The 16,488-nt window shown below is 47.2% G+C and overlaps 1 protein-coding gene and 1 long non-coding RNA gene across 2 annotated transcripts in view; one reads left to right on the top strand and one right to left on the bottom strand.

Annotated features, from left to right (window-relative positions):
- Nucleotides 1-16,488, bottom strand: part of LOC135564837 (uncharacterized) — a 349,184-nt gene that overhangs the window by 96,928 nt on the left and 235,768 nt on the right. The gene's annotated exons all lie outside the window — the stretch shown is intronic.
- The window catches only part of LOC135564974 (trinucleotide repeat-containing gene 18 protein-like), a 138,120-nt gene that overhangs the window by 64,508 nt on the left and 57,124 nt on the right, over nucleotides 1-16,488 (top strand). The window contains 2 exon segments of the mRNA XM_065011048.1: nucleotides 2,282-2,394; nucleotides 7,966-8,160. Coding sequence (XP_064867120.1) covers nucleotides 2,282-2,394; nucleotides 7,966-8,160 — 308 coding nt within the window.

The raw sequence follows: 16,488 nt of genomic DNA, 5'->3' as shown, positions 1-16,488 counted from the left end.
ACCAGGCTGATACTGTGGTTATAGCTGTCATTGAGACTGAATGAGGGACCAGGCTGATACTGTGTGGTTATAGCTGTCATTGAGACTGAATGAGGACCAGGCTGATACTGTGGTTATAGCTGTCATTGAGACTGAATGAGGACCAGGCTGATACTGTGTTTCTAGCTGTCATTGAGACTGAATGAGGACCAGGCTGATACTGTGGTTATAGCTGTCATTGAGACTGAATGAGGACCAGGCTGATACTGTGGTTATAGCTGTCATTGAGACTGAATGAGGACCAGGCTGATACTGTGGTTATAGCTGTCATTGAGACTGGATGAGGACCAGGCTGATACTGTGGTTATAGCTGTCATTGAGACTGAATGAGGACCAGGCTGATACTGTGTGTTTATAGCTGTCATTGAGACTGAATGAGGACCAGGCTGATACTGTGGTTATAGCTGTCATTGAGACTGAATGAGGACCAGGCTGATACTGTGTTTATAACTGTCATTGAGACTGGATGAGGACCAGGCTGATACTGTGTGGTTATAGCTGTCATTGAGACTGAATGAGGACCAGGCTGATACTGTGTGGTTATAGCTGTCATTGAGACTGAATGAGGACCAGGCTGATACTGTGTTTATAGCTGTCATTGAGACTGAATGAGGACAGGCTGTACTGTGTGGTTATAGCTGTCATGGAGACTGTGAGGACCAGGCTAATACTGTGTTATAGCTGTGATTGAGACTGAATGAGGACCAGGCTGATACTGTGGTTATAGCTGTCATTGAGACTGAATGAGTTTTTAGGCTGATACTGTGGTTATAGCTGTCATTGAGTGAATGTGATGTGTGTGGTTATAGCTGTCATGTGAGACTGAATGAGGACCAGTGTTGTACTGGTGTTATAGTGTCATTGAGACTGAATGAGGACCAGGCTGATGTGTGTTTCTAGCTGTCATTGAGACTGAATGAGGACCAGGCTGATATGTGTGTGTAATGTGGTTATAGCTGTCATTGAGACTGGTGAGGACCAGGCTGTGTGTGTTATAGCTGTCATGTGTGACTGAATGGTGGCTGATACTGTGTGTTATAGCTGTCATTGAGACTGGATGAGGACCAGGCTGATACTGTGGTTGTAGCTGTGCTGTCATTGAGACTGAATGTGGACCAGGCTGATACTGTGTGTTTATAGCTGTCATTGAGACTGAATGAGGTGTGATCAGGCTGATACTGTGTTTATAGCTGTCATTGAGACTGAATGAGGACCAGGCTGATACTGTGTTTATAGCTGTCATTGAGACTGAATGAGGACCAGGCTGATACTGTGTGTTTATAGCTGTCATTGAGTTTTGAATGAGGACCAGGCTGATTTTGTGGTTATGCTGTTTTGAACTGGTGTGTGGTGTTTTTGTAATGGTGTGTGTGTTTATAATGCTGTCATTGAGTTTTGAAACTGAACTGAATGAGTGTTTTTGTAATGGTGTTGTTCCTAACGTGTGTGTGTGTGTTGTCAGGGTGTGTGTGTGGTTTTGAATGGTGGGGGATGGAGGATATGTGTCCACTGTTGTTTTGGATGATGTGATGTGGGTTTTGTAATGGTGTGTGTGTGTTTGCAGGATCAGGTGTGTCCACTAACCCTGTAGTACTGTGTGTGTGTGTGTGTGTAATGGTGTGTGTGTGTGTAATGGTGTGTGTGTGTTCTCCACCAGGTCTTTAAGGCTCGTCATGTGTGTGTGTTTTTGTCATGGTGTGTGTGTGTGTTTTTGTCATGGTGTGTGTGTGTTTTTGTCATGGTGTGTGTGTGTTTTTGTCACGGTGTGTGTGTGTTTGTCATGGTGTGTGTGTGTGTTTGTCATGGTGTGTGTGTGTTTTTGTCATGGTGTGTGTTTTTGTAATGGTGTGTGTGTGTTGTAATGGTGTGTGTGTGTTTTGTAATGGTGTGTGTGTGTTGTAATGGTGTGTGTGTGTTTTGTAATGGTGTGTGTGTGTTGTAATGGTGTGTGTGTTTTTATAATTGTGATGGTGTGTGTGTGTGTAATGGTGTGTGTGTTTTTTTAAAGTGTGTGTGTGTGTAATGGTGTGTGTGGTGTGTGTGTGTAATGTGTGTTTGTATAATGTGTGTGTGTATGTAATGGTGTGTGTAATGGTGTGTGTGTATAATGGTGTGTGTTCTCTCCACCAGGTCTTTAAGGCTCGTCGTGTCGGTCTGTGTGACCAGGAGCAGCTAGCCTGTGACCTGGACAGAGCTCTCTCCCTGTCCGTGCTCAGTAGCAGCCGCCGGTGTCTGACCCCAGGGATGGAGGGGTGATCCCCTCGTCTGGAGGGAAACAGAAGGTTAGAGGTCAGAGGAAGACTGTTTCTCCTCCTCTTCCTCACTCCTCCTCTCAACGCTCCAGCTACGACTACAGTGAGTTACACTTTGTTAGTACTGTGTGTGTGTCGGTGTGTCCTAACCCAGACTGAGGATATGTGTGTTATTGTGGTGTGTTAGTACTGTGTGTGTGTCGGTGTGTCCTAACCCTGTACAGACTGAGGATATGTGTGTTATTGTGGTGTGTGTGTGTTATTGTGGTGTGTGTGTGTGTGTTATTGTGGTGTGTGTGTGTTATTGTGGTGGTGTGTGTGTTATTGTAAGCTTCATGAAATGGGTTTCCATGGCTGAGCAGCCGCACACAAGCATAAGATCACCATGCGCAATGCCAAGCGTCGGCTGGAGTGGTGCAAACAAAGTTGGAGTGGTGTCAACCAAGCGTGGGCTGGAGTGGTGTAGACCAAGCTGGAGTGGTGTAGACCAAGCTGGAGTGGTGTAAACCAAGCTGGAGTGGTGTAAACCAAGTGGTGTAAACCAAGCTGGAGTGGTGTAAACCAAGCTGGAGTGGTGTAAACCAGGCTGGAGTGGTGTAAACCAAGCTGGAGTGGTGTAAACCAAGCTGCAAGCTGGAGTGGTGTAAACCAAGCTGGAGTGGTGTAGACCAAGCTGGAGTGGTGTAGACCAAGCTGGAGTGGTGTAAACCAAGCTGGAGTGGTGTAAACCAAGCCTCTGCTGGAGTGGTGTAAACCAAGCGTGGGCTGGAGTGGTGTAAACCAAGCTGGAGTGGTGTAAACCAAGCTGAAGCTGGAGTGGTGTAAACCAAGCTGGAGTGGTGTAAACCAAGCGTGGGCTGGAGTGGTGTAAACCAAGCTGAAGCTGTAGTGGTATAAACCAAGCTGGAGTGGTGTAAACCAAGCTGGAGTGGTGTAAACCAAGCTGGAGTGGTGTAGACCAAGCGTGGGCTGGAGTGGTGTAAACCAAGTTGGAGTGGTGTAAACCAAGCTGGAGTGGTGTAGACCAAGCGTGGGCTGGAGTGGTGTAAACTAAGCTGGAGTGGTGTAAACTGGAGTGGTGTAAACCAAGCTGGAGTGGTGTAAGCTGGAGTGGTGTAAACCAAGCTGGAGTTGTGTAAACCAAGCTGGAGTGGTGTAAACCAAGCGTGGGCTGGAGTGGTGTAAACCAAGCGTGGGCTGGAGTGGTGTAAACCAAGCTGGAGTGGTGTAAACCAAGCTGGAGTGGTGTAAGCTGGAGTGGTGTAAACCAAGCTGGAGTGGTGTAAGCTGGAGTGGTGTAAACCAAGCTGGAGTGGTGTAAACCAAGCTGGAGTGGTGTAAACCAAGCGTGGGCTGGAGTGGTGTAAACCAAGCTGGGCTGGAGTGGTGTAAACCAAGCTGGGCTGGAGTGGTGTAAACCAAGCTGAGCTGGAGTGGTGTAAACCAAGCTGAGCTGGAGTGGTGTAAACCAAGCTGAGCTGGAGTGGTGTAAACCAAGCTGAGCTGGAGTGGTGTAAACCAAAAGCTGGAGTGGTGTAAACCAAAAGCTGGAGTGGTGTAAACCAAAAGCTGGAGTGGTGTAAACCAAGCTGGAGTGGTGTAAACCAGACTGGAGTGGTGTAAACCAAGCTGGAGTGGTGTAAACCAGGCTGGAGTGGTGTAAACCAAGCTCCAAGCTGGAGTGGTGTAAACCAGGCTGGAGTGGTGTAAACCAGGCTGGAGTGGTGTAAACCAAGCTGGAGTGGTGTAAACCAAGCTGGAGTGGTGTAGACCAAGCTGGAGTGGTGTAGACCAAGCTGGAGTGGTGTAAACCAGGCTGGAGTGGTGTAAACCAAGCTGGAGTGGTGTAAACCAGGCTCCAAGCTGGAGTGGTGTAGACCAAGCTGGAGTGGTGTAGACCAAGCTGGAGTGGTGTAGACCAGGCTGGAGTGGTGTAAACCAAGCTGGAGTGGTGTAAACCAGGCTGGAGTGGTGTAAACCAAGCTGGAGTGGTGTAGACCAAGCTGGAGTGGTGTAGACCAAGCTGGAGTGGTGTAGACCAGGCTGGAGTGGTGTAGACCAGGCTGGAGTGGTGTAAACCAAGCTGGAGTGGTGTAAACCAGGCTGGAGTGGTGTAAACCAGGCTGGAGTGCTGGAGTGGTGTAGACCAAGCTGGAGTGGTGTAAACCAGGCTGGAGTGGTGTAAACCAAGCTGGAGTGGTGTAAACCAGGCTGGAGTGGTGTAAACCAAGCTGAGCTGGAGTGATGTAAACCAAGTTGGAGTGGTGTAGACCAAGTTGGAGTGGTGTAGACCAAGCTGGAGTGGTGTAAACCAGGCTGGAGTGGTGTAAACCAAGCTGAGCTGGAGTGGTGTAAACCAAGTTGGAGTGGTGTAGACCAAGTTGGAGTGGTGTAAACCAAGTTGGAGTGGTGTAGACCAAGCTGGAGTGGTGTAAACCAAGCTCCAAGCTGGAGTGGTGTAAACCAGGCTGGAGTGGTGTAAACCAAGCTGGAGTGGTGTAAACCAAGCTGGAGTGGTGTAGACCAAGCTGGAGTGGTGTAGACCAAGCTCCAAGCTGGAGTGGTGTAGACCAAGCTGGAGTGGTGTAGACCAAGCTCCAAGCTGGAGTGGTGTAGACCAAGCTGGAGTGGTGTAAACCAAGCTGGAGTGGTGTAAACCAAGCTGGAGTGGTGTAGACCAAGCTGGAGTGGTGTAAACCAGGCTGGAGTGGTGTAAACCAAGCTGGAGTGGTGTAAACCAGGCTGGAGTGGTGTAAACCAAGCTGGAGTGGTGTAAACCAGGCTGGAGTGGTGTAAACCAAGCTGGAGTGGTGTAGACCAAGCTGGAGTGGTGTAAACCAAGCTGGAGTGGTGTAGACCAAGCTGGAGTGGTGTAGACCAAGCTGGAGTGGTGTAGACCAAGCTGGAGTGGTGTAGACCAAGCTGGAGTGGTGTAGACCAAGCTGGAGTGGTGTAAACCAAGCTGGAGTGGTGTAGACCAAGCTGGAGTGGTGTAAACCAAGCTGGAGTGGTGTAGACCAAGCTGGAGTGGTGTAGACCAAGCTGGAGTGGTGTAAACCAAGCTGGAGTGGTGTAAACCAGGCTGGAGTGGTGTAAACCAATCTGGAGTGGTGTAAACCAAGCTGGAGTGGTGTAAACCAAGCTGGAGTGGTGTAAACCAAGCTGCCATTGGACTCTGGAGCAGTGGAAACACGTTCTCTGGAGTGTTGAATTACGCTTCACCATCTGACAGTCCGACGGACTAATCTGGTTTTGGCAGATGCCAGGAGAACGCTACCTGCCCCAATGCATAGTGCCAACTGTAAAGTTTGGTGGAGGAGGAATAATGGTCTGTTTTTCATGGTTCGGGCCCCTTAGTTCCTGTGAAGGGAAATCTTAATGCTACAGCATACAATGACATTCTAGACGATTCTGTGATTCCAACTTTGTGGCAACAGTTTGGGGAAGGCCCTTCCATGTTTCAGCATGACAATTCCCCCGCTCACAAAGTGAGGTCCATTCAGAAATAGTTTGTCGATCGGTGTGGAAGAACTTGACTGGCCTGCACAGAGCCCTGACCTCAACCCCATTGAACACCTTTGTGATGAATTGAAAAGACGACTCGAGCCATGCCTAATCGCCCGTCCCTGTAGCAATGTTCCAATGTTCCGTAGCAATGTGTCCAATGTTCCGTAGCAATGTGTCCAATGTTCCGTAGCAATGTTCCAATGTTCCGTAGCAATGTCCAATGTTCCGTAGCAATGTCCAATGTTCCGTAGCAATGTTCCAACGTAGCAATGTTCCAATGTTCTGTAGCAATGTTCCAACGTAGCAATGTTCCAATGTTCCGTAGCAATGTTCCAATGTTCCGTAGCAATGTTCCGTAGCAATGTTCCAATGTTCCGTAGCAATGTTCCAATGTTACGTAGCAATGTTCAGTAGCAATGTTCCAATGTTCCGTAGCAATGTTCCAACGTAGCAATGTTCCAATGTTCCAACGTAGCAATGTTCCAACGTAGCAATGTTCCAATGTTCCGTAGCAATGTTCCGTAGCAATGTTCCAATGTTCCGTGGCAATGTTCCAATGTTCCGTAGCAATGTTCCGTAGCAATGTTCCAATGTTCCGTAGCAATGTTCCGTAGCAATGTTCCAATGTTCCGTAGCAATGTTCCGTAGCAATGTTCCAATGTTCCGTAGCAATGTTCCGTAGCAATGTTCCAATATTCTGTAGCAGTGTTCCAACATCTAGTGGAAAGCCTTCCCAGAAGAGTGGAGGCTGTTATAGCAGCAAAGGGGGGACCAACTCCATATTAATGCCTTCCCAGAAGAGTGGAGGCTGTTATAGCAGCAAATGGGGGACCAACTCCATATGAATGCCTTCCCAGAAGAGTGGAGGCTGTTATAGCAGCAAAGGGGGGACCAACTCCATATTAATGCCTTCCCAGAAGAGTGGAGGCTGTTATAGCAGCAAAGGGGGGACCAACTCCATATGAATGCCTTCCCAGAAGAGTGGAGGCTGTTATAGCAGCAAAGGGGGGACCAACTCCATATTAATGGCTTCCCAGAAGAGTGGAGGCTGTTATAGCAGCAAATGGGGGACCAACTCCATATGAATGCCTATGATTTTTGAATGAGATGTTGGACCAGCAGGTGTCCACATCCTGTTGGTCGTGTCGTGTAGGACAGTAGAGTCCGTGCCAATATTATACTTTATTAAGGAAATGGGTTCTTATTGTACTATGACTGTGATATGTGGTTGTCCCACCTAGCCATCACCTAGCCATCACCTAGCCATCACCTAGCCATCACCTAGCCATCTGAATATACTAACTACTGTGATAAGTGGTTGTCCACCTAGCCATCACCTAGCCATCACCTGGCCATCACCTAGCCATCACCTGGCCATCACCTGGCCATCACCTAGCCATCACCTAGCCATCACCTAGCCATCACCTAGCCATCACCTAGCCATCACCTAGCCATCTGAATATACTAACTACTGTGATAAGTGGTTGTCCACCTAGCCATCACCTAGCCATCACCTGGCCATCACCTAGCCATCACCTAGCCATCTGAATATACTAACTACTGTGATAAGTGGTTGTCCACCTAGCTATCTGAATATACTGTGATAAGTGGTTGTCCACCTAGCTATCTGAATATACTAACTACTGTGATATGTGGTTGTCCACCTAGCCATCACCTAGCTATCTGAATATACTAACTACTGTAATGTGGATGAAGATGAAGATACTAAGTCTCTCTGGATAAGAACGTCTGTTAAATGACTAACATGTTAATGTAACTGAGTCTCTCTGGATAAGAACGTCTGTTAAATGACTAACATGTTAATGTAACTGAGTCTCTCTGGATAAGAACGTCTGTTAAATGACTAACATGTTAATGTAACTGAGTCTCTCTGGATAAGAACGTCTGTTAAATGACTAACATGTTAATGTAACTGAGTCTCTGGATAAGAACGTCTGTTAAATGACTAACATGGTAATGTAACTGAGTCTCTGGATAAGAACGTCTGTTAAATGACTAACATGTTAATGTAACTGAGTCTCTCTGGATAAGAACGTCTGTTAAATGACTAACATGGTAATGTAACTGAGTCTCTCTGGATAAGAACGTCTGTTAAATGACTAACATGGTAATGTGTTGTGTCCTGACTCTGTGTTCTCTGCACCAGACTCTGACTCTGAAGAGGATGTCCCCCGGGGGGGCTGTCAACCCTTCTCAGGGTTGCGACCCCACACAACCCCGCCCAGGAAGAGACCGTCCCCCTCCTCGTCCAATCAGGCGGCTCGGGAGAGGAAACAGAAGCACTTATCCCTCCTGCTGCAGGAGGCGGGGCTTAGCTCCTCCGACGACTCCTTCGATCAAGGTTACTGACCACACCCCCCTGGTTACTGACCACACCCCCCTGGTTACTAACCACACCCTCTGTGATAGTTTCATAAGGGCACAATGTTGCTAAACGTTGAGATAGAGATGTTGTAGGGAATCACATCATCTCTGTTGAGATAGAGATGTTGTAGGGAATCACATCATCTCTGTTGAGATAGAGATGTTGTAGGGAATCACATCATCTCTGTTGAGATAGAGATGTTGTAGGGAATCACATCATCTCTGTTGAGATAGAGATGTTGTAGGGAATCACATCATCTCTGTTGAGATAGAGATGTTGTAGGGAATCACATCATCTCTGTTGAGATAGAGATGTTGTAGGGAATCACGTCATCTCTGTTGAGATAGAGATGTTGTATGGAATCACATCATCTCTGTTGAGATAGAGATGTTGTAGGGAATCACATCATCTCTGTTGAGATAGAGATGTTGTAGGGAATCACATCATCTCTGTTGAGATAGAGATGTTGTAGGGAATCACATCATCTCTGTTGAGATAGAGATGTTGTAGGGAATCACATCATCTCTGTTGAGATAGAGATGTTGTAGGGAATCCTGTCATCTCTGTTGAGATAGAGATGTTGTAGGGAATCACATCATCTCTGTTGAGATAGAGATGTTGTAGGGAATCCTGTCATCTCTGTTGAGATAGAGATGTTGTAGGGAATCCTGTCATCTCTGTTGAGATAGAGATGTTGTAGGGAATCACATCATCTCTGTTGAGATAGAGATGTTGTAGGGAATCACATCATCTCTGTTGAGATAGAGATGTTGTAGGGAATCACATCATCTCTGTTGAGATAGAGATGTTGTAGGGAATCACATCATCTCTGTTGAGATAGAGATGTTGTAGGGAATCACATCATCTCTGTTGAGATAGAGATGTTGTAGGGAATCACATCATCTCCGTTGAGATAGAGATGTTGTAGGGAATCACGTCATCTCTGTTGAGATAGAGATGTTGTATGGAATCACATCATCTCTGTTGAGATAGAGATGTTGTAGGGAATCACATCATCTCTGTTGAGATAGAGATGTTGTAGGGAATCACATCATCTCTGTTGAGATAGAGATGTTGTAGGGAATCACATCATCTCTGTTGAGATAGAGATGTTGTAGGGAATCACATCATCTCTGTTGAGATAGAGATGTTGTAGGGAATCACATCATCTCTGTTGAGATAGAGATGTTGTAGGGAATCACATCATCTCTGTTGAGATAGAGATGTTGTAGGGAATCACATCATCTCTGTTGAGATAGAGATGTTGTAGGGAATCACATCATCTCTGTTGAGATAGAGATGTTGTAGGGAATCACATCATCTCTGTTGACATGGAGATGTTGTAGGGAATCCTGTCATCTCAAAACTGTAAAATCTGCATCATTCTGAGCGTTTCACCTCACTGACCTCACTTCCTGCATACTGACCACACAGAGAGAGAGAGAGAGAGTGCTCTTACAGCTGTGACATCACTTCCTGCGTACTGACCACACACACAGAGAGAGAGAGGGCTCTTACATATGTGACCTCACTCCCAGGCTCTTAAGAGTCCCATTCCTCTCCCTGCCGCTGCTGCCTCCTGGTTTTAGACTTGATTTTGTTACGGTTGTCACGGTTACGGTTGTCACGGATGCGGTTGTCACGGTTTCGCCTGGCTTGCTCAGACTGCTGTGGACTTTTTAAAAAATTTTTTTTGATACATTGATCATGTGTGTGTGTTTTTTTTTTCTAGAACAAAAAAAAAAGTTGTGTTTTTTGGTACTGAAGCTTTTTTTTTATTAAAGATGTTTTATAATTGAATTTGGTGAAGAAAGCCAACTCACTGTGGTCCTTGTCTCTCGCTTCGTCTGTCTCTCTCTCTGTCCGCCTGTCCTGTCTGTCGGCTGCACACACTACTCGCTCTGGCGGACCTGTATCCCTCCCTATAGCCCCCAACAGCACAAGGGCACTAGGTTCCTACACTGTAGTGCTTCCAATGGGGTTTTAGTTGTGGGCTCCTCTGCATCATGCAGAGAGTACAGTGGATGAAACACACACACACACACTCAGACACACACACACACTCAGACACACACTCAGACACACACACACACACACTCAGACACACACACACACACACTCAGACACACACACACTCAGACACACACACACACACTCAGACACACACACACACACACACTCAGACACACACACTCAGACACACACACACACACTCACACACACACACACACTCAGACACACACACACACACACACTCAGACACACACACACACACACACTCAGACACACACACACACACACTCAGACACACACACACACACACACGCTCACACACACGCCCACACACACAGAACTGTTTTCAATGAAGACGGTGAAATATGATTGTGATTGTGAGGGCTATGGTAAGGGTTGAGGTTTGGGACGAGGATAGGGTTGAAGGAAGGCTTTTTAGAGATTTTTTTAGATTCATAAAGCTCACACACACACACACACACACCCAGTTCAAACTATCTGATTGGCTCGTTGGGATATTTGCAGAATAGGGCTCCTTCTTCCTGTCTACTAAACCTCCAGATAACTCCGCCCCTTCCTGTCGTTCGCTGCCACCTGCTCATCTTTCACCTGCTCACCCCTGACCCCTCTCCTACCCATGATGCTTTACATGTCTCTCAGCCTGTGCTGTTTGTTCTGCTGCTGCTGCTGCTGCTGACACACACAAGCCTGCCAGGACTAGCGCCACCTTTAGCCATGCTACCTCGCTACGCTACGGTTAGCTATAGCTAGCCTAACCTACAGCTAGTTGATGCTACGGTTAGCTATAGCTAGCCTAACCTACAGCTAGTTGATGCTACGGCTAGCTATAGCTAGTCTATCCTACAGCTAGTTGATGCTACGGCTAGCTATAGCTAGCCTAACCTACAGCTAGTTGATGCTACGGCTAGCTATAGCTAGTCTATCCTACAGCTAGTTGATGCTACGGCTAGCTATAGCTAGTCTATCCTACAGCTAGTTGATGCTACGGCTAGCTATAGCTAGTCTATTCTACAGCTAGTTGATGCTACGGGCTAGCTATAGCTAGTCTATCCTACAGCTAGTTGATGCTACGGCTAGCTATAGCTAGTCTATTCTACAGCTAGTTGATGCTACGGCTAGCTATAGCTAGTCTATCCTACAGCTAGTTGATACTACGGCTAGCTATAGCTAGTCTATCCTACAGCTAGTTGATGCTACGGCTAGCTATAGCTAGTCTATTCTACAGCTAGTTGATGCTACGGGCTTGCTATAGCTAGTCTATCCTACAGCTAGTTGATGCTACGGCTAGCTATAGCTAGTCTATTCTACAGCTAGTTGATGCTACGGCTAGCTATAGCTAGTCTATCCTACAGCTAGTTGATGCTACGGCTAGCTATAGCTAGTCTATTCTACAGCTAGTTGATGCTACGGGCTTGCTATAGCTAGTCTATCCTACAGCTAGTTGATGCTACGGCTAGCTATAGCTAGTCTATTCTACAGCTAGTTGATGCTACGGGCTTGCTATAGCTAGTCTATCCTACAGCTAGTTGATGCTACGGCTAGCTATAGCTAGTCTATCCTACAGCTAGTTGATGCTACGGCTAGCTATAGCTAGTCTATTCTACAGCTAGTTGATGCTACGGGCTTGCTATAGCTAGTCTATCCTACAGCTAGTTGATGCTACGGCTAGCTATAGCTAGTCTATTCTACAGCTAGTTGATGCTACGGCTAGCTATAGCTAGTCTATCCTACAGCTAGTCTATCCTACAGCTAGTTGATGCTACGGCTAGCTATAGCTAGTCTATCCTACAGCTAGTTGATGCTACGGCTAGCTATAGCTAGTCTATTCTACAGCTAGTTGATGCTACGGGCTTGCTATAGCTAGTCTATCCTACAGCTAGTTGATGCTACGGCTAGCTATAGCTAGTCTATTCTACAGCTAGTTGATGCTACGGCTAGCTATAGCTAGCCTAACCTACAGCTAGTTGATGCTACGGTTAGCTACAGCTAGTCTAACCTACAGCTAGTTGATGCTACGGCTAGCTATAGCTAGTCTATCCTACAGCTAGTTGATGCTACGGTTAGCTACAGCTAGTCTAACCTACAGCTAGTTGATGCTACGGCTAGCTATAGCTAGCCTAACCTACAGCTAGTTGATGCTACGGTTAGCTACAGCTAGTCTAACCTACAGCTAGTTGATGCTACGGCTAGCTATAGCTAGTCTATCCTACAGCTAGTTGATGCTACGGTTAGCTACAGCTAGTCTAACCTACAGCTAGTTGATGCTACGGCTAGCTATAGCCAGCCGATGCTACAGTTAGCTATAGCCAGTCTATGCTACAGTTAGCTATAGCCAGTCTATGCTACAGTTAGCTATAGCCAGTCTACTAAAACTTAAATTAAACAAAGTCTCAAATAGTCGCTTGTCCCTTTTAATAGCCGGGCGACGGCACACATTTCAGCAAATGAATGGGTCTAAATTAATTGTTTACGAGGTTTTGTTTCATTTTGTTACATTTAATAATTCAATAGTGATTTGAGAAAAATTACGGCAATCACCTGCTAGCCGTTGGCTGCTAACTACCTGCTAACTTGAAGCACAAAAAAACAGTCAACAACTTTGGGAGTACCAGACCCTTGTAGAAGTCGGCGGCCGATCGCCCTCTAGTGGTGAATGTGAGAACTGCACAGTCAAAGGGGAGAATAATTATTCCGTCAAGGAGAGTTTATTTTTCTCGAGAATAGAGGCACACTAAGACGACAACGTCAAGCAGTGTGTAAATGATAACACATTTAGTGAAGAAATGTATTAAAACAATACAGGAAGTGACTGCTGGAATTAAACATGCAAATTAGCAAAAATCGACCTGTTTCTCATCATCACCTGTTGTGTTCAGTGAGTTAAGCAAAATTAAATATTGAACTTTTTGGGCGAACAGACCAAATTCACATCAATGTGAGTTATTTTTTTTTAACCTTTATTTAACTGGGCAAGTCAGTTAAGAACAAATTCTTCTTTTCAAAGACGGCCTAGGAACAGTGGGTTAACTGCCTATTCAGGGGCAGAATGACAGATTTGTACCTTGTCAGCTCGGGGGTTTGAACTTGCAACCTTCCGGTTACTAGTCCAACGCTCTAACCACTAGGCTACCCTGCTGCCTCTACGCTCTAACCACTAGGCTACCCTGCCGCCTCTACGCTCTAACCACTAGGCTACCCTGCCGCCTCTCCACTCTAACCACTAGGCTACCCTGCCGCCTCTCCACTCTAACCACTAGGCTACCCTGCCGCCTCTCCACTCTAACCACTAGGCTACCCTGCCGCCTCTCCACTCTAACCACTAGGCTACCCTGCCGCCTCTCCACTCTAACCACTAGGCTACCCTGCCGCCTCTACACTCTAACCACTAGGCTACCCTGCCGCCTCTACACTCTAACCACTAGGCTACCCTGCCGCCTCTACACTCTAACCACTAGGCTACCCTGCCGCCTCTACACTCTAACCACTAGGCTACCCTGCCGCCTCTACACTCTAACCACTAGGCTACCCTGCCGCCTCTACACTCTAACCACTAGGCTACCCTGCCGCCTCTACACTCTAACCACTAGGCTACCCTGCCGCCTCTCCACTCTAACCACTAGGCTACCCTGCCGCCTCTCCACTCTAACCACTAGGCTACCCTGCCGCCTCTACACTCTAACCACTAGGCTACCCTGCCGCCTCTACACTCTAACCACTAGGCTACCCTGCCGCCTCTCCACTCTAACCACTAGACTACCTGCCGCCTCTACACTCTAACCACTAGGCTACCCTGCCGCCTCTACACTCTAACCACTAGGCTACCCTGCCGCCTCTACACTCTAACCACTAGGCTACCCTGCCGCCTCTACACTCTAACCACTAGGCTACCCTGCCGCCTCTACACTCTAACCACTAGGCTACCCTGCCGCCTCTACACTCTAACCACTAGGCTACCCTGCCGCCTCTACACTCTAACCACTAGGCTACCCTGCCGCCTCTACACTCTAACCACTAGGCTACCCTGCCGCCTCTACACTCTAACCACTAGGCTACCCTGCCGCCTCTACACTCTAACCACTAGGCTACCCTGCCGCCTCTACACTCTAACCACTAGGCTACCCTGCCGCCTCTACACTCTAACCACTAGGCTACCCTGCCGCCTCTACACTCTAACCACTAGGCTACCCTGCCGCCTCTACACTCTAACCACTAGGCTACCCTGCCGCCTCTACACTCTAACCACTAGGCTACCCTTCTGCCCCATAGATCTGTCATGTATTTCTTTTCACTTTATTTAACTAGGAAAGTCAGTTAAAAACAAATTCTTATTTTCTATGACAGCCTAGGAACAGGAATGACAGATCTGTACCATGTCAGCTCGGGGATTCGATCTTGCAACCTTTCGGTTACTAGTCCAACGCTCTAACCGCTAGGCTAGTGGAATGGGGTAGATATTTTCTATGTGTGCTATTTCTATGTGTCTATTGGTTTTATACACCAGCTGAAAATACAATATTTTATTGAAATTCGAAGAGGTGGCAGGGTAGCCTAGTGGTTAGAGTGTAGAGGCGGCAGGGTAGCCTAGTGGTTAGAGCGTAGAGGCGGCAGGGTAGCCTAGTGGTTAGAGTGTAGAGGCGGCAGGGTAGCCTAGTGGTTAGAGTGGAGAGGCGGCAGGGTAGCCTAGTGGTTAGAGTGTAGAGGCGGCAGGGTAGCCTAGTGGTTAGAGTGTAGAGGCGGCAGGGTAGCCTAGTGGTTAGAGCGTAGAGGCAGCAGGGTAGCCTAGTGGTTAGAGCGTTGGACTAGGAACCGGAAGGTTGCAAGTTCAAACCCCCGAGCTGACAAGGTACAAATCTGTCGTTCTGCCCCCTGAACAGGCAGTTAACCCACTGTTCCTAGGGCCGTCTTTGAAAATAAGAATTTGTTCTTAACTGACTTGCCTAGTAAATTAAAGGTAAAATTAAATTAAAGGTTAAAAAAAAATTAAAATAAAAAGACCATGATTCTCTGCTTGTTTTGTCACATAAACTGAAATTAACTCTTCGAATTTTAGCAACCAAAAAATTACGTACCGATTTCTGCATTTTGCATTTTTTTTAAATGAAGTTTTACAGTATGCTTACATCTAGTCGATGCTACATGGCTACGCTATAGGTAGCCGATACTACGACTAGGCTACATGGCTAAGCTACGCTATAGCTAGCCGATGCTACGACTAGGCTACATGGCTAAGCTACGCACGCTATAGCTAGCCGACGCTACGACTAAGCTACATGGCTAAGCTACGCTATAGCTAGCCGACGCTACGACTAAGCTACATGGCTAAGCTACGCTAGCCGACGCTACGACTAATCTACATGGCTAAGCTACGCTAGCCGATGCTAGGCTACTCCATGCGCTGCCCTGCCTGAGGGCCACACGCCTGTCACCTGTTGTGTAAGTAAGATGCCCCCTACTCTCTCTGTGTCTCAGTGATGATGCTAACGCTAATATGGACGCTCAAACTACTAGTCCCCTGGCGGGATCTGGGGTTGAATATTCAGTCTCATGGACAATATTAATGTCAATATGAACGTCTGCTTCACAAATAGAACCTTTTGCTTGTGTTTCTGAGCTGTAGACATGCATCCTTCCTTCCTTTCCTTCCTTTCCTTCCTAGTAAGGAATGATCTGACCAATCTGGTTAGACTTGGATTGACCCTCACATGCCACAAAATCTGCTTTTTGTAAAGAAAATGTGAGTCCTCTCTGGTAGGGAGGAGTCAGATCAGTGAGTCCTCTCTGGTAGGGAGGAGTCAGATCAGTGAGTACTCTCTGGTAGGGAGGAGTCAGATCAGTGATGACTCTCTGGTAGGGAGGAGTCAGATCAGTGAGTCCTCTCTGGTAGGGAGGAGTCAGATCAGTGAGTCCTCTCTGGTAGGGAGGAGTCAGATCAGTGAGTCCTCTCTGGTAGGGAGGAGTCAGATCAGTGATGACTCTCTGGTAGGGAGGAGTCAGATCAGTGAGTACTCTCTGGTAGGGAGGAGTCAGACCAGTGATGACTCTCTGGTAGGGAGGAGTCAGATCAGTGAGTCCTCTCTGGTAGGGAGGAGTCAGATCAGTGAGTCCTCTCTGGTAGGGAGGAGTCAGATCAGTGATGACTCTCTGGTAGGGAGGAGTCAGATCAGTGATGACTCTCTGGTAGGGAGGAGTCAGATCAGTGATGACTCTCTGGTAGGGAGGAGTCAGATCAGTGAGTCCTCTCTGGTAGGGAGGAGTCAGATCAGTGAGGAC

The sequence above is a fragment of the Oncorhynchus nerka genome, linkage group LG26, assembly GCF_034236695.1.
Source record: "Oncorhynchus nerka isolate Pitt River linkage group LG26, Oner_Uvic_2.0, whole genome shotgun sequence".
NCBI lineage: Eukaryota > Metazoa > Chordata > Actinopteri > Salmoniformes > Salmonidae > Oncorhynchus > Oncorhynchus nerka.
Note: the sequence above shows the minus strand (reverse complement) of the source record. Positions and strands in the feature narration are given on the sequence as shown.